Here is an 18,384-nt window from a genome sequence, read left to right as displayed (position 1 = left end):
CTTCACCAATGTGTTCACTAAGGTGTCTACTAACACCTCTCAATTAGTTCCAACCCAAATCCTTGTGGAAAATTCTGGGGAGCCAATCAAAATCGAGCACCCGGAGGGGGGCGGGGCAGAAATGGAAAAATATATATTTTTTTCCAATATAAGCGAGTGAGATGATTTCTGGGGGTGCAGAATCGATTCCCACAATTAGTTTTGAGTACAAACAACTCTCTGACCGTGAAATAGGCCACGCCTCCTTTTTGCCCCCACCGAAATACGTAAATATTGGTATTTTTATACTTATCTTATTAGGTTTATATAATGGGTTTTTAGGGTGCACTGAAAACACTTGTGTGCGATGGGAAGTAGTTGTTACCATTTCTCTTATATCCATAACACCAAATATAATCATATTACTGCTGTGTATACTTATTAAATGTTTGATTCTCAATAGTTTTGAACCAACATCCTCGTGGAAAAAAACCAACAACAACAACAACTGTAGAGCCAGTTGAATCTATGCAACAGAATGGGAGGGGTTGTCAAACAATGGGAAGATTTTTTTTTTGCCAGTATTATCGTGTGAGATGTCCGATTAGGGGTTTCTGGGGGTACTGAATGGATTCGAAACATTAGTTTTGAGTTAAAACTACTACCTGATCATTAAAATAGGCCACACCTACTTTTTGCACCCGCCGAATCATGTATTATTGGTATTTTAATCTATACGCATCTCGGTAGGTTTATGTAGTGAGTTGGTTAGAATGCTGCATTGAGTTCTATCATCACTTAATTTGAGCTACACCTCCTCTAAAAACAGTTGGCAAAACACTGAAACATAAGTGTGCAAAATAACAAAAGTAGTCGTTCCCTCTTCTTTTACTTCCAGTATGCCCATTTAAATCCAACAGAAATATATCTCAATATTGAAACCTTGGTACATTATCCTACTCACAGACATCTCCCTCACTGCTCCCATCAGCTGTTTGGTCGATGTTCTGGCAACAGCTACCACGACATTTGCCGCAAAAAGAAATACACTTGACTCCTTACTTTTTATTATACAACTTGCTTTTTACAACTGAGGGCCGGCGACTGTGTGCTACAGTCCCCCTCACAGTTACAGCTGACAAACTTCAGAAAATAGTCCTTTGCGATGGGTCTGTTGAAGGGACCGGTGCGTAACCTTGGTCCTCAAGCTTCCATCCATACTCCAAGACATCCAATGATGGAGTTTGCAACATTAGCCAACCTCTGGTTTGGAGATAAGTTTGTAGAGAATGCTGCTCTGCAGCTTATGTTGTCGGGGACATGTAATTTCTCAGTTTTGATGCTCCCAGCAGCAGCCCGCTTGCTGAAGACGTCAAATCTCAAGTCTCCAAAGTCTGTTGGGTGATCTTCCATGGAACATGAGCTTAAATAATACACAGCCGGTTTTAATGATATCATCTTTCTTGCCTCGGATATCCAGAGACGCATCCATGGCCCTTTCCGCCATGTCAGTCTCGCAGAGCTTGTTTATCAAAGTTGATTTGCTGAACCCAGAAATTGCTGACACTGTATCGCAGCCGGAAAAGCTGTGCAAGAATTCAAGATCAAACACTTCCGGTATCTCTCTGGGAGGAGGGCCTCCCTTATCTTTGGGATTATAATCATAAGATGTTTCCTTGGCGCTTGTGAGGAAGACAGAGTGAATCAGCAAAAAGATGATGTCGGTGTCCCCAGCCCTCACCTCAACAGTAGAATCTTTTGCCTCATCTAGAGCTGCCCGGACTGTAGCAGTGTCTGTATCATCATGGTATTGCTGTACACTGATCTCATTTCTACTGAATGTCTCAGCAAGCACCAGAATAAAATGGGCCTTGTTGCTCTTGCTTTTCTCTTGGAACGAGGCTTCTAATGTCTGGGCGAATCAAAATGTCACATCAAGCATTCTTCGTTCGTCTCCGGTGATCAAGGCCCTTAGTGGTGCTGCCGTATCCGTCAGAGACCACATTGATTTGGAGAAACTGGCTCCCCATGGACTTAAAAAATAGAGGTATCTCTTGGCAATTAATGCCCTTAGCAGGTGAGGTTAGCTTCCCATTTGACGTTGCGCAAGAGCCATCCACCATCCGTCACCAGACTCGTGCAGGGGTTTATTCTACGGGTTCCACAGAAGTCTTGCTAGGGTGCATGGTTTCCATACACAGTGAATTTGGTATAAAGCTCTTACCAAATTCACTTTGTATGGAAACCATGCAGTCAGTTTCTCAGACCATGAGCGGTCAGGTACATGGACTAAAATCACGATGGAAACCACACTCATGGGTGAGGCCAAATCCTCAAACAGTCTTAACAGAGGACGCTTCCGGAATGAATCTCCTCACAGGTGTTGGGTTAAGACGCTAAACCACTTCTCATGCATTCACCAGGAACTTGAACAAGGTATGAACAAGCGTGAGGTACCTGACCACACGCACGTCACAAGAGCCCAGATGAAGAATGACGAAGATGCTGTCAACGCCATTTTCGGATGGTTGGAGGAGATCGACCTCTTCGATGCAACATGGGACAAGAAGACTATCCTTTATAACGGGATTCAGCAGCACTCCAGAGGACCCAGTCAACGCTGATCAGGCAGAGGAGGTTGGCAGAGCCATGCTGGCCAAGATGAATGGACGAACGGTTCTGGATTCAATTGAAACTAAAGCAAAAGGTGAAGTCATTAGAGAGCCTTAGAAGTGGACCCAAAGCCAATGGAAAGAAGCTGGTTATTGACTCATTCAAGCTCTTCAACCGTCTAATCATCATCAGTTTGCGTGAAGTCAAGACCGAAGGTCTGTCATTTGAGTTGACGCCAACACCAATGTCTCTATTTGACAAAGACTAGAAGTTGCGAAATCCAGACAATGCTGCCCAAGCAAGATTTCTGAAAGCATTTGTGGAAAGCGTTGAACGAACCCCCTGCATGAGTCTGTTTATTGATGGTGGATGACTATACTGCACAACGTCAAGCGGGAGGCTGACCTATCCTGGAAGGGCATTTCCGAGAGCTACCTTCAGTTTTTTAAGTCCATGGGGAGCCAGTTTCTCCAATCACTGTAGTCTTTGGTAGATACGGCAGCTCTGCTAAGGACAATGATCACCTGAGACGAACAAAGAATGCACGATGTGACATTCCCTTTCGCCCAGACATCAAAGCCTCGTTCCAAGAGAAAAGTTCATCCACAACAAGAGCAACAAGCCCCGGCTCATTCTGCTGCTTGCTGAGAAATTCAGTAGAAATGGGATCAGTGTACGGCAATGCCACGATGATGCAGACACTGCTATAGTCCGGGAATATATCTAGATTAGGCAAAATATTCTCCTGTTTAGGTAAGGGCGGAGGACACCGATATCATGGTTTTGCTGATTCACCCCATCTTCCTCACAAGAGCAAAAGAAACATCTTGTAGTATCGCAAAGATCAGGGAGGCCCTTCCAGAGAGATACCGAAAGTGTTTGATCTTGAACTCTTGCACAGCTTCTCTGGCTGCAATACAGTGTCAGCGATTTCTGGGTTCGCAAATCAACTTTGGTAAACAAGCTCTGAGAGACTGACAAGGCGGAAAGGGCCATGGATGTGTTTCTGGACATCCGAGGCAAGAAAGATGATATCATTAAAACCGGCTGTGTATTATTTAAGCTCATGTTCCATGGAAAACCACCCGAAAGACTTGGAGGCTTGAGATTTGACATCTTCAGCAAGCGGGCTGCTGATGAGCGCATCAAACCTGACAACAGAAGCTGCAGCAGAGCATCCTCTACGAGCTAATCTCCAAACCAGAGGTTGGCTAGTGTTGCAAACTCCATCATTGGATGTCTTGGAGTATGGATGGAAGCTTGAGGACCAAGGTTACGCACAGGTCCCTTCAACAAACCCCATCGCAAAGGACTATTTTCGGAAGTTTGTGAGCTGCAAACTGTGAAGGGACTGTAGCGCACTGAAGTGCAGTTGTAAAAGCAAGGAGTTATGCATTTCTGTTTGCGGCAAATGGCATGGTAACTCTTGTCAGAACATCAACCAAACAGCTGATGGGGGCAGTAAGGGAGATGTTGGGGAGTAGGATAAAGTACCAAGGTTTCAATACAGTTCTGTTGTGCCAGATTTAAATGTGGCATAATGGAAGTAAGAGAAGTGGATTGCACAGTTAACGGTATATGTTGCAGTATTTTTTGCTCACTGTTTTTAGAGTTGATACAGCTCAAATTCAATAATAGAACTCAATTCAGTGTTCTAAAAAACTCACTGAATAACCCACTGATGTACGTATGAAATACCAATAATACATGATTCAGCGGGTGCAAAAAGTAGGCGTGGCCTATTTTAATGGTCAGGTAGTATTTTTTTACGCAAAACTTATGTTTCGAATCCTTTCAGCACCCCTAGAAACTTTAATTGGACATCTCACAAACTAATACTGGAAAAAAAAATCTTCCTATTGATTGTCACCCCCACCCTTTTGTTGCTTTAATAGGTTTAACTGGCTCCACAGTTTTGGGTTTTTTTTTCCCCCACAAGGATGTTGGTTCGAAATTATTGAGAATCAAACATTTAATAAGTAAAGCCTGTTTACAGTAATATGATTATATTTGGTGTTATGGATATAAGGGAAATGGGAACAACTACTTCCCATCGCACACAAATATTTTCAGTGCACCTTAAAAACCTACTATATAAACCCAATAAGATACGTATGAAAATACCAATATTTACGTATTTCGGCGGGGGCAAAAAGGAGGCGTGGCCTATTTCACGGTTAGAGAGTTGTTTATACTCAAAACTAATTGTGGGAATCGATTCTGCACCCCCAGAAACCCCTAATTAGACATCTCACACGCTTATATTGGAAAAAATATATATTTTTCCATTTCTGCCCCGCCCCCCTCCGGGTGCTCGATTTTGATTGGCTCCCCAGAATTTTCCACAAGGATTTGGGTTGGAACTAATTGAGAGGTGTTAGTAGACACCTTAGTGAACACATTGGTGAAGAAAGCTATTGGTAAGCAATTTTTTCACAGATGGTCCAGAAATTCTCTAAAATGCCCTAACTAAGTGGAGGTGGTGGTAGTAGTAGTAGTAGTGATAGTAAAAGTAACAGGAATGATGGTACAAATGTATTTGTACTGTAGTCTTATTTGTAAGTACTGAAGTAGTGGCAAGTTAGGACATGAAGTTTAGGTAATGGCAGTAGTTGCGATATAAGTGACAGTGGCATTAGTTGCTACTAATAGTAGCATAACACAAGTGGAGCGGTTTACTAATGTTATAAACACTTGACAGCTAATGCTATTCGATTCACTGTCTTGTTGTTGTAACAAACATGCATCTCAGTAAAGTTATGTGGAATTTAGTTTGTCCTGGCTGACACAAAACTATGAAAGCATTTGCACTGTGTGCATGACATACAAAGATAGTTTAAACTGCATATAATGGTGCATATATGGGCAAAGCCAGCTAGCTGTGGTCTCAGTCATTTTGTTAATATGACTACCAAAGATAATTCAAATTGATGGTCTGCATTACCCGGTACTATGAGATTCCTATGACTTAACCAAACAATAACGGGTAATGACTTGGGAGTCACACAGAGCGTTCTAAGCAAGGGGTGAAATACTACACTTCCCAAGATGAATGCTAGTGACTTATAACCTTCCTAATGTATAAACACCCAAATAAATAACTGTGTGCTCCTGCTCATGCCAGTCTACAAATCGTCACCTGCTCAGCAGAATGGCCTAGGGCCTGCACATTAAAAAAACAAAAAACAAAAAACAACACAAAAACAAAAATAAAAATAAAACAAAACAAAAACGTCACAACATCAGTTTCTAAACTCTATCAAATTATGTCACATACAAAAAAAAAAAAAAAATTGGGTAAAAATTTCATGTTGAGGTCCTTCTGCTGGACAGGTGACGAAAGTATTGTCATATCATCTTTATAGGTGGCACATACCTCTTTTGCAAGTACTCCCTATCTTTACTAAACTTCTGCTTTGTGGCCTAGCTGTATGTAGTTCTATTTTAGGTGCGGCAAACAGTGACGTGAAGGTAATATTTCCACAGAGCTTATTTTCTTAGAATACAAAACACACTTTTTAGTTGTTTTTTTTTGGGGGGGGGGGGCTGGGGCAAAAGAAGTATGTTTCAAAAGTCACTTGAGAATTACTCTCATCTCATCTTTGCTTCATGAGACAATTGATGTAATATTAAAGTTTATTTCTGTTTGACACCATGTGAAAAAAAGGGGGAGCAGGGAAGAAGGTGGGGCAACCTTATCACATCACCTAGATCGCAGACTTATATTCATTTACATATATATGAGGATGAGAACATTATCATTTCTTTCGTAAACAACAGCTTTATGGTCTAAATATTGCAGGGTGGGTAGGCGACATGAGCTTAATGGCAAACATGTCTGTTAACATTTATTTTGCATGACAAAGTGTAATGTAGTGAGTGGATGGTCTAACAAATGTGAATGAACTTAGATGGTGATGAAGGGATTAAAGCAGCACAAAATCCATGATTTTGTGCCCTTTGAGTACTCACACTGAGTGCTAAAGAGCATTGCAAATACCCCCTATTATTATTACTATTATTATTATTATCATTATTATCATCATCATCATTTCACAGAATATTCCAGAACTTTAGTCCATAATCTTGCTTGTTAAATTATTGTCTCACATGCTTTGGAATGGAGGGAAGTGTAAGTATTAGTACTGGAAGACATTGTCTGTAGGTCGAAACGTGGTCATCAGAGTTAAGGAGTTCTAGGTGATTCAAACCATGTGGTTAATACTTTAGATGAATGAGGGGGAGCCTTTCACTGGAGCTGAATGCAGCTGATTTGGAAGCTGTAACCCCGGTGCACCCCTTTGAGTTCATGTCATTCTAGGCACTGCTTGATCGATTTTCACAAGACAAAGTACACAGACTAGGACATGAGACTGCAAGCAGATGAGTTGTACATGCAACATGCAATTGAGTGACAAGACTTTACAGGCAAAGGGTCACAAAGACACACATTATTTTTCTCAACAAGGACACAGAAAAGAGACAGGTAGACAGTGCCACTTTTTTTCCTTTCACTTCCCAAAATACATTTCTTTCAAAAAAAAAATGATTGATATATCAAAAAAGCCTAATCCAATCCTTGTACAAACAACATTCAATAGGATGTAGAAGTTGCAAAATTTTCAAGAGCCCAACCAAAAGAGAGCAGAGGGAGAATAGAGTCAAGTAACAACCGCATACAGAAAGGTTAAAAAAAAAATTAACACATAAAGCCAAACATAAGTGCCTTTGAGTGACACAGGAGGACAGAAATGAATCAAGGTAAGATGCACGAGAAGTACAGTAAAGAGCACAGGCAGAAGGTTGGAAATGATGAAAAAAAGGTAAGAGATCAAAGCACAAAACAATTGAAAGCAGAAACAAAATTTTAGGGTAAGCAATCCAATGAATGGAACGTAGTCAAAATTTGCTCAGAAGATGAATGAGAGTATGAAAACAAACTGACATTTCTATTTTTTTTTTTTTAGCTTTGTAATGAAAATATGCAACTTTACACATACACCCCGGTTTCTTGACAGTGGTGATTTCTTTTTGCTATTTGTTGTAGTTGGGTTTTTCTTTTTTTTTGTTGAGAAATTTGAGAAGAAAAGTGTTGTGTGCACGGTCACCCTACCTCTCCTGTCCCTTAGCACAGGGCCAGCCGCACCTGTTGGGATGGGTCTGCTAGTAGTACTGGTGCTCTCGCCACACGATGTGTCGCCGCTGCTGTCATCTGTGTAGGGATTCCTGTTGGCCTGCAGCAGGCTGCGGCCACCCGGCCCGGAGTCCTCCCCTAGCGAAGAGCTCATTTCGGAGACAGACCCGTTGGATGTGCTGGTGGAGGAGCTACTGCTGTCAGAATCCGAGCTGCTGCGAGGTCTCGTGCTGTCGGTTCGGTATCGCGAAAAACTCTCCCCGGTCTGCTGCCCCGTCTCAAAGCCGTTGGGCAAGTCCTTGGAGGGGGACGTGACCCTTCGGGGACTCCGCTGCCCAATGGTGCTCATGCTCATACTGCGAGATCTCTTTGAGGGTGGGCTGGCACCAGCATCATTGTGTGCAGGCAGGTTTCCTTCATACTCTGTCTCTACATGCAAACTTCCACTCTGGCTGACGCGATGCGCGGGTTTGTTCGGGGACGCTCCCTGGTCCATTGACAGGGACCGCTTTGGAGGGCGTCCGGGTTTCCTCGGGCTGGGGCTACCCTGCTTGCCCTTTGTTGTGAAGAGCACAGATGTCCTCCGACCAACTCCAGATGGGGACGCCGTTGCCTTGTCGACAGGGGCAGGACTCTTCGTCTTTGGTGTCTCCGCATTGTCATTGGCCGACAAGGTTGGGATGGTGTCATCCCCAGCACCGGGCTGGGGATCAGACATGGTGCGCACAGATCTGCCACGCCCCCTTCCCCTCCCCCTCCCTCTGCCTGGGGAGCTGACAGCCTTTCCCGGAGAGGGTCTGGAGGGGGACGACCGACTGCGACTGGTGATGGGTAGAGGCCTTGCTGGGGACAGCTTGGGTGGCACTGAATCACTCTGAGATGTCACTTCACTCGACTCGCCTGAATGGGGGCAGAGCAAGGAAATATTACAACAGAAATCCATTAACAACGAAATAGACAGTGGGATATATACAACAACCTATGCTAGATGTTGTCCCACCAAAGTTGTATCTTTTGGTTATCATTTCTGCTCTTCATTATGAACATATCATAAGACAAAGTAAAGAGATTCTCTTTCATTTCAGCCCTCTGTTGTTCACATATAACTATTCATTTCAGTCAAGAATTTTCAAAAACATCATTACAGCTAAGTGTGTAACTAGTGATTTGACAACACAAACAGATTTAAAGTTACAGAAAACTTTCATGAGATGGGGACTACAATACAACAGGCTATGGCTTCCACCTAGCTTTCAAGTTCTTGTTTCTCTCTTGTAAAATTGGCACATTTTTCAAAATTTCCCACAAATTTGCCACAGACAGATTTTGGCAACATGTTCCAAGCAAGAAGTAGGGACTAAATCCGTTAGGGTCAAATTCTCACTTGAGGAGTCCTCCGTCGTCAGTTCGGCGCTCCTGCCGCCGGTGTCTCCTCCGTTCTGAGGCTTGCTCTTGTTCTTCTCGATGGCCAGCCGCCGACGGATCATGTTGATTTCGCGGCGGAGCTGTTTGGAGCGCTTGGAGCGGGCTGCCGAGTGCTTGATGCCGCACGTCGCGTCCAGCTTCTCCAGGAGTTCTCGAAGCTGGTCTTCCAGGGTCATATCAGCCCTGTTCTCTGGCTGCAGTACTGAGTCAACTGGATGGACAAACACACATTGCCAAATTAATTACAATCATCATCACTCCCCTTGCTTCCCTATCACGGTATTCTCAAGTGATTTCATGCATATCTGGTTTACACCTAGCACACTTCTGTTAAACACTAGTTAGCAAAATAAATTGTAATATTTTACAAAGACCTCATACCACAAAAGGATGTAATTTTATGCAAAAAAAAAAATGAACAGACAAAACACAATAAAACATATAAAAGACCAGAATGTGAGTTGGACATCAACTATGCATTATCCTGCATCTTCACCAATGTCTGCATGAGTGAGCCATATCAAAATCATTACACACTGAACATACACTTGTAGGAGTTGCATAATCATTACAATATATTTTGTCCTGAAAAATTAGCGAGACACTGACCACCGCCATTTAAATAAAATGTGAACTTCTGAAAGCAGCCAACTTACAAAAACAAGAAAGGTTTGCAAAAGGATAGGACATTGAACACGCTTTGTACAACACAAATGTCAGACAACACTGGACTTACTGTCTCCTAGTTTGATTTTTGCCTCCTCGTATTCCGGTGCCTTGTCAAGGTGTAGTCCTGTTTCTGGGTCGTAGCCTGCTTTCTCTGACTGCCTCTTTGCTTGTCGTATTACTGCTCCTCCCTGCACACGATGAAAACATTTTTTTTTTTTTTTTCATCTCATATTGTATTTCACTTCTACTGAATTACAAAATTGCATTCCATTTGGTACATGATACACTTAAAATGAAAAGTCATCTTCATTCAAATTATGCAGAATGCAACTCCACCTACATCATTATCTTTGGTCTTCATATAGAACACTTCAGCCAACAACCCCAACCCCAATATCAAAATCAATGTCCTGCACATTATATCATAACTAAAGAGGAGGACATATTGTGGGCTCTAAAAGTTCAGAAACACAATGAATGTTTATGAATAAGGAGCAGGAGTACACAGCAGACAAAGGAGACCCAACCATAATGACAGCACAATGCTCTTCAGCAGTTGTAGCTACTGCCACTTGACATAATGGATCACTTTTCCACCACACTGTGTGTAGCGCCCTTTTGAATCACTGAGTGGTAGCACAGACACTTGGGTGTGCACAGTTTGATGGTTCTGAAGGACCATGGACATATTGTCCATTATCTCCCTCCTCAATGAAATCCTGTTCAGTGATTAGTCTGTACCTAGTGTCATGTGACCAAACATAACATTGCTGTGACGTTGAAGACAAAAATGCTGGAGAAAAATGTGCTTTACCATGACATCTTCATGAAATTGTGCACTTTGTCATGAATATTATGTCATAGATATGGGATTGATAATTTTTTTTTTTCATTGAGAATGCGTGTGAAAAGTTGTCAGTATCAGCCTCATATACCACTGTGTAAATTGTGTCCACTGTGGCACACTGATTGCCTATCCTGCAAGATCTATACATCTTTTCAAAAAGTTTACATTTTTTTTAAAGATTCCTTGAAGCGATATAACCTAACAATATCACATAGCATTTCAAGTCTCTAGTGAAATTATGAATTCCTCAGTGACAAAAGTTGCACTATTGCCTTTGAGGCTGCACCCCTCAGAAAAGAGAGCAATTTCTGCCACCTCGCAACCCATTATGTCAACTAGAGCCTCTCAGTGCATGGTATATTTTGTTTGCTATGACTCTACATCAACGTACCTGGTCACGTAGCTTGACAGCTGCTCGGTAGTACTTGGTGTCCTTACTGTTGTACGTCATGCAGTTCTCCACCATCTGGTTAAAATCCTCCTCCATCTGGTCCAGCCCTGTGTACTTGTGGCCGTCCACCTTGCGGCTCATGGTGGAGAAGTCCATGGGTTTCTTGATGACATCGTAGTAGTCCGGGGCCTGCCACGAAGGAACAAAAGTTTCCCTTTGTTAAAGGCATTATTTACCATTTGCAGATGAAACACAAACCAACCTTTAGTGCTTCAAAATGGTTCAGAAACGTGAATTAGGGATAGAAACAACCTATAAAGAAACACTGATCAATGTAATCAATATTAAGTATTGGTGAATATACAAAAAGTGAACAATAATTATAACAAAATTGCTTCTAGAACAAACAGTCTACAGTTATGATTTATCATGAAAAATAGTAATATCTCCTTATATTTTATGCTTTATTGTGATTCTTTCTTTTTATATGGTAGAATGCTTTGTGATAAGCCCCATCTCAACCAAAATTATACCATCCCTATTAAATGTGGCCGATGGTGGGTTGAAAATCGGTTTCTTGACTTTTTGCCCAGTAGCATCTTTGGGACACACGCCATTCCGTACCTCCTCCACGGAGACTGGCTCTGCAAAGATGCTGAAGGGGTCCTTCTCCTCCAGTTTCTCCAGCGTCCTCTGAAGCAGGATGTTGAAGGGTTGCAGCTGCATTTCCGTTGCCTTTTGGCTCACTTTGATCTGTGATGGTCGGGGGAAAAACAAACATTATGGAAGGACTGAATCAAACATACACGTGTGAAGGGTTCTAGGGCAATTACCCCCTGGACAATTACCGTGTGGACCCTTCCCCTGACCCTCACGCTAATCCTAATCCTAAACCTATCACTAACCAAAATTTAGCCAGGGGGTACAAGTAATTGTCCTCGGAGGGTAAATGCCCTGACATGGAGAGAAGATTGCATTTAGTGTAGAAACAAATAAATTACAGAACTTTTAGAACAATGGTTGCATGAAAACCTGCTTATTGAATCAATCAGAAATCAGTGGTGCATTTCAACTTTTTTGAGAGGTGAAAAACATTCTAGAAAAACGTCCCATAAAAATGATCTTCCCTTCTTACTCCTGTCTGTGATGGTGGTATCTGTAATATTAGGTGCATAAAAGCATCATCATTCAAGTGACACATATGTTCATTCAAACTGATTTGATGAGTAAGAGTGGCACTTCATTTAAAAAATGTTTGTGTCTGGAATGTAGCACAGGCATGAATGTGCAAATAAGTTCTACCACAAAAACTAAAAGCAGAGGTAAAGATCACATATCTACGTTACTTTACAATCTGACTACTCCACAGATGTTGATGTGACATTTAGGAGGTATTGGGTGAAATTAATTTGGGCAATGCCAAATATGAGAACGCTTTCACGTCGCTGCTATTTTCATGACACTCGGTTCTACAGTGACCACCATCACAGGAATGGCCCAAAGTGTGAAGGTTTATGTAATATGCAACATCACAGCTCCTCTTCAGAATAGTTCAGAAAGTTTGCTCTCCTTAAAAAAGTTTAGAAATAACACATAAATGGAAAAAAAGAAGACGGGAGAGTTACCTCACAAAGTGGACCCATGCCTTCCTTACCTGTTCTCGCTTGAGCTTCTCCCGCTTTCTGATGAGTTCTACCAGCAGTCGGGCCCGCTCCAGGTCGTGCCGTAGTCTCTGCCAGTACTTCAGCTGCTCCTTCAGTCTGTTGGCCTTCTGGTTCTCCCTCTGATGAAAGGAAAAGGGGAGGGGGAATGAGATGCACAAATATCGCACAGAGGATGCATACATAAAATGACAGGCACTGAATACTCCGTCTCTCTTTTAATACAGCATGTGCGCTAGTGTGTGGTCTCCACCTTCAAGCAGTGAAACTTACATTTCACAGTAAACCCTAACAAATATTTGTGACCTTCCTACGATCTTGTATCATGACAAAGTGGCTGAAGAGACTATTGTGTATCCATCTATCTCGCATATCATTACTGCTATACTCAGAAGTGAATGTACAAAGATGTAGATCTAAAGTGTTCAATTTAGGAATAGCTCTAGAGATGAAATCAATCACCATACCCGTCATTTAGTACATGTATGTAATCAACCCTACCTTGTGTTGACCTGTGATACTTCATCCCAATGCCTAATCTTCTGGTAATAGTTTTGGACAAAGATTGCTGTCACAAATTATAGATTTCTTCATCATTGCTTCAGAAAATCATGACAAGCCGCCATTCTCTTTTGTAACTTCAAATACTTTCATACACAGTTAGTGGTCCAGAGTATTGGCCCAAATATCATTTAAGTACACTTGTCCACATACCCATAATTATTCACTTTCCCACTACATTCTTGAGCATTAAGCAGCTAATAAATTGTGTACCTTCAGAGTGTATTTACGTAAGATAGGACACCTCAAACATTATTGACAATGGAAGGATATACACTGTAGAGGACAACTTTATAGCCATGTATGAATAAAATTAAAACACTGCCGTTCTCATATTCTCTTTTCACTCCACAAACGCACAAAAACAGCTACACTTTCTAAACCACAAACGTACAGGAGTTGTAATGGCAACTGGGCATTCAGGACTCGGCCATGCATGATGCTACTAGTGTCAAGATCTACAGCAAAAGTACTCTGGATAGTGATATCAATTTCACATTTCCACTGCAGACAAACGACATAATGGGGTGACTACAAGAAAAGGTAGAAAGTGAAACTTGTCTCACAGGTGGACTAGGCTATCAAAGCTTGAAAGAGCTAGCTACAGGGTGTATGGCATACACTCTAATCTTGCATTATATCTACACTAATGAGCTTGAGAAAGAAAGGAAGGTGCAATACAATACTCTGAACGGGCAGCAGACTGGACACAATGCTTACACTAACCGAATCCTTGTTGCGCTGCGACTGGTGGTGCGCTTGCAAGCGGCGGAGAAGCGGCACGCCATTCCGTGACTGCCGCTTCAGGGTCCAATAGCTCACCAACCTCTGCATGAACAACTGCTTTTTCTGCATGGACACCTTTTTCAGAATCTTGGATATTCTAACATATCAACATTCAAGTGGAAAAAAAGAGGTCAACATGAAAATTATAAATATCAGATATACACTGTACTGTACCAATGTCAAATTACACACAAATATGTGTACTGTGTCACATGAGTTGATAGAAAGTCCATGATGGATTAAAATCTCTTCTTGAAGAAAATATTGTTATATTGTATGTGAGAAGACAATTCCATGATGCCAAGGATAAATGTGTCCTAATCTGGACATGGGTTTCTTTAAGGTTTGAATCAACATTGGGAACAAGAAGAGACCCAGGGGTCTCGGCTCACCTGAGTATTACAAGTTCACCTTCCATGCATTCTTGCAGACTCTTACCTGACAACATTGGAAACTTGGGGCAGGGGCAGCTCTGAGAGCTGGGGACATGGTGTCCACTTGCATATCCATCACACTGGTAAAAATACCTGCCAAGTACATTGTACTTTATACAAGGTTGGACTATACAGTTTGGGGACAAAAAAAGACTTAAAGCTCTATAACTTCTGATTCTAGAGAAGAATATTATTGAATATTCCTTAATTTAAAAGGTTTGGGCCCCCTGGGGCCCCCAAGGAAAGTATGGTGCCCATTCAAGCATTTGAATCCCCCCTGGATCTGCAGTGAACAAACTTGGAACTAAAGTCATCAATGTACAAACTCATGGTATTAACTTTGCTTTATCACTTCTGGTTCTAGAGAAGATTTGTAAATATTCCTTAATGTTAGGGGGGGGGGGGGGATTGGCCCCCCCCCCCCCCCCACGGGCCACTAAGGGAAGCATGGTGCCCATTTGAAGGAATTGAGATTCTATCCCCCTAGGGATGCTACCCGCTAAGTTTGGTGAACATTCATCATGGGGTTTTCAATTTAGGCCCCATTAGGACCCCTCCCAACCCCCAGGTCCCAAGGGAGTACCCCTGATTCCGCCATGAACAAAAACTTGAAACTCCAGTCATCAATGTACTAACTTCATAGTATTAACTTAGCTCTATCACTTCTGGTTCTAGAGAAGAAAATGTTTAAACATTCCTTAATTTTGGGAGGTTTGGGACCCCTGGGGGCACCCCAGGTAGGGCATGGTGCCCATTTGCACAATTGTGATCCTATTCCCCAAGGGATGTTACCTGCCAAGTTTGGTGAAAATCGGTCATGAGGTTCTCAAGAAGAAGATGAAAATGTACAATTTAGGCCCCATTAGGACCCCTCCCTACCCCCTCCCCTGGGTCCCAAGGGGGGGGGGGGGATCCCTGATTCTGCCACGAACAAACTTGAAACTGCAGTCATCAATGTACTTACTCATGGTATTAACTTAGCTCTATTACTTCTGGTTCCAGAGAAGAAGATTTTTAAAGATTCCTTAATTTTTTTTTTATTTTATTTTATTTTATTTTTTTTTTTTTTTTTTGGGGGGGGGGGGGGGGTTGGGGGCCCCTGGGGGCCCCCCAGGTGGGGCATGGTGCCTATTTGAACAAATTGAGATCTATCCCCCTAGGGATGCTACCTGCCAAGTTTGGTGAAAATCGGTTATAGGGTTCTCAAGAAGAAGATGAAAATGTATAAAAAGTTTACGCACGACGCACGCCGGACGCCGGACGAAGAGCGATCGCAATAGCTCACTTTTATAGGTGAGCTAAAAAGTCATTAACAATAACAACAGTCTACTCACATGATACCAATACAATACATGGTAGTCTTATAACACATGTCCATGTCTCTTTGAAATGTTCATATAAGACAGTGTGCAACTACAAATTGGACATTAGAATACACCCCATTAAGTTTGTTAGGAAAATTTCATAACACCACAATCAAAGTCAAGCTTCATCTTTGTTATGTGCCATACCTTGACATACAATGTTGTACATACTTTGTACATGATGTACAATTCTTTGCTCAAAAAGAAACTCTATACATGTACAATGTATACATACGTATTGCCTTGAATATGTCTGAATTCCATATTTCAGACATTTGATATCGGCAAGAAAAGCTTACAAGAGATTAGAACCTACCTTTGTTGTGGAATGCATGGAATGGAGACAACTGGCATTGCCGCCCTCTTTTCTGCAAGGATCTTGCGAGCCTTTCTCATGTTCTTCCTGGACTGCGCTTTGGCCTTTTTGGTCGACCAACCTTTATCGGTCCCATCCATCTCACACGTCTTTTCATTGTTCATGATGGGCTTCTTCTCTGCCTCTGCTGGTGTGTGGATGTCGCAATACGCCGTCTTCCTAATGCTGATGGAAGTGCCATTGATGCCCGTCTCGCGGATAGGCTCCATCTTCATGAAGAGAGTAGCCTGTTGCGCGCAGGTGACATGAAACGCCGTGTAGCAGTTCGTTTTGTGACACTGAATGCATGCACCGACACCACGTTGTTTGCAGATGTAGCACGTCAGTTTCCACCTTGCTGGCGGTATGTGGGCAATACTGTCAATGGGTTCTAGGAATACTGTGTTGGCGAAGCCCACTTCGGGGATCCAGAGAGCACACATGACGTGGGCCCACCTCCCATCATCGGTCTGTTTGAACGCACCGCCTTTGTTGGGACACAGAGCGCAGTCCACTGCGCGCGAGGGGGACTGGAGGCACCGCCTGCACAGCCACTGTCCTTCTGGAATGTACGGCACTCCATAGCACTCTTGATGTACAGCGAGATTACACATGTCACAGAATAATATCACATTGCTGTTCTGACACTCTCCATCGTTGCATATGCAGCACACAGCATCCTCATCGATAAATTGTTGATTATCTGGCTTTCCTGAGGACTGGCTTTGGAAGTGGGACTCTTTCTCCAGTCTGTCCATCAACAGCTCAAAGATCTCCTGGGAGACAATATTCAAACTTGAGTTCTTTCTTTTCTGATTGATCATGTCCAGCCACACATAATCTTCTTCGTCCATGTCGTATTCCACATCGTCGTCGAGCTCTTCTGCTGTCTTTTCAATGTATCTAAAGTACGCATTTGGTCTGTTAGGAATATCTGGTGGCTCTTCGTAGTCCGTCAACACAGTGAAGGAAGCCTCTGGTAGTTTCAGCGAAGACGCCACAGGCTTCTCTTTCAAGGGTTTTTGTGCTTGCTCGACTACCTTGTTCCCCTTAGTCTGTGGTGGTTTCTCATTTTTCTCCTCTTCACTCGTTTCACTTTCAAACTCGTCTTCTGTCATCACATCAATATTCTCGTAGATGTCCAGCCGCAGGGTCTGACCATCAAGGTCAACTTCCACAAGTCTCTGTGCCTGGGCATAAGTAAGGGCCTCCCGCGCTGGGGAGCGAATCAGCTGCGGCGAAGAAGCACGCTGGTTGGGCCGGCTATTGCCACGCGTTTTTCTCCACCCCCCACGCTTCACTGGTGTCGCATATCCGTTCCCATTGGGATTGTCGTGATCAAAGTGGAAGAGGTGAAACTCTATCCCGCTCAGTGATTTGTAAACTTTCCCACAGTCATTTATGGGGCACTCATACGGAGGCTTCGTGGCCCGTAGATTATGACAGAACGTCTTTACATCAAAATCCGGTGCTGGCATGGTGGCTGGCTTTGTAGTCAACGGTCTCATAGAAACAAAGTTTGTTTTGCTTCTTCAGTCATCAATGTTGTGAGGTTGAGTTGGTTTACTTGCACAATATGTTGTACATCTTTGCTGCTCAGTGGCTATTTCCTCTGTGAAAAAACCCCAAAAGGATTTAAAAGATAAAATGAGGGCATTAGTACAATATCTACAGAATAATTTTCTCTGACAGTTTTGATATATAGGTATGTATACAACATATCAGTTTGTGTTTTAATGTGATACATGTACACAATCTAATTTACAGTCTTCATTTGTATTACACAAGTGTACACTTGTACAATATACATGTGTATGAGAAACAACCTGTTGTTGTGCACATTACATGTACTGTATTATACAATTTGTGAGTCATCTTGAATGAGAGATAAGTGGTGAACTACAAAACAACACCAGACCTACAGTTGTACCAAGTTTTCCCACCTTTGGTGTACACATAAGTATGTGTATCATGCCTATAGGGTCTTCCTCACACTCCACTGTAACATGCTTGACAAGCTTTTACTCATGCACCGCCTCACAAAAAAGACCCCTAAAACACACAAAAAACATGAATTTCCGAGTGCCACAAAAGTCACATATTTGAGCATTAAAAAAAAAAAATCAAAACAAGATCAAATGATACTAGTACAATGCATAATACCA

The 18,384-nt window shown here is 42.4% G+C and overlaps 1 protein-coding gene across 2 annotated transcripts in view; it reads right to left on the bottom strand.

Moving 5' to 3' along the window:
• LOC139743482 (peregrin-like) overlaps nt 1-18,384 on the bottom strand; it is a 46,017-nt gene that overhangs the window by 15,303 nt on the left and 12,330 nt on the right. The window contains exons 2-9 of one of the 2 annotated variants that reach the window (XM_071653966.1): nt 16,181-17,831; nt 14,001-14,163; nt 12,713-12,841; nt 11,683-11,811; nt 11,059-11,247; nt 9,888-10,008; nt 9,111-9,362; nt 7,706-8,626 (exon numbers count right to left, since the gene is read on the bottom strand). In XM_071653966.1, coding sequence (XP_071510067.1) covers nt 7,706-8,626; nt 9,111-9,362; nt 9,888-10,008; nt 11,059-11,247; nt 11,683-11,811; nt 12,713-12,841; nt 14,001-14,163; nt 16,181-17,727 — 3,451 coding nt within the window. In that variant the 5' untranslated portion in view covers nt 17,728-17,831. Of the gene's footprint in view, nt 1-7,509; nt 8,627-9,110; nt 9,363-9,887; nt 10,009-11,058; nt 11,248-11,682; nt 11,812-12,712; nt 12,842-14,000; nt 14,164-16,180; nt 17,832-18,384 lie in introns of those variants that run through there. The other variant, XM_071653965.1, reaches the window with a different exon arrangement.

Source organism: Diadema antillarum, unplaced genomic scaffold, assembly GCF_040938485.1.
Source record: "Diadema antillarum isolate AM-2024a unplaced genomic scaffold, OU_Dant_1.0 seq00001085_RagTag, whole genome shotgun sequence".
NCBI classification, from domain to species: Eukaryota; Metazoa; Echinodermata; class Echinoidea; order Diadematoida; family Diadematidae; genus Diadema; species Diadema antillarum.
The sequence above is the reverse complement of the archived record's forward strand: the minus strand, read 5'-3'. Positions and strand labels throughout refer to the sequence as shown.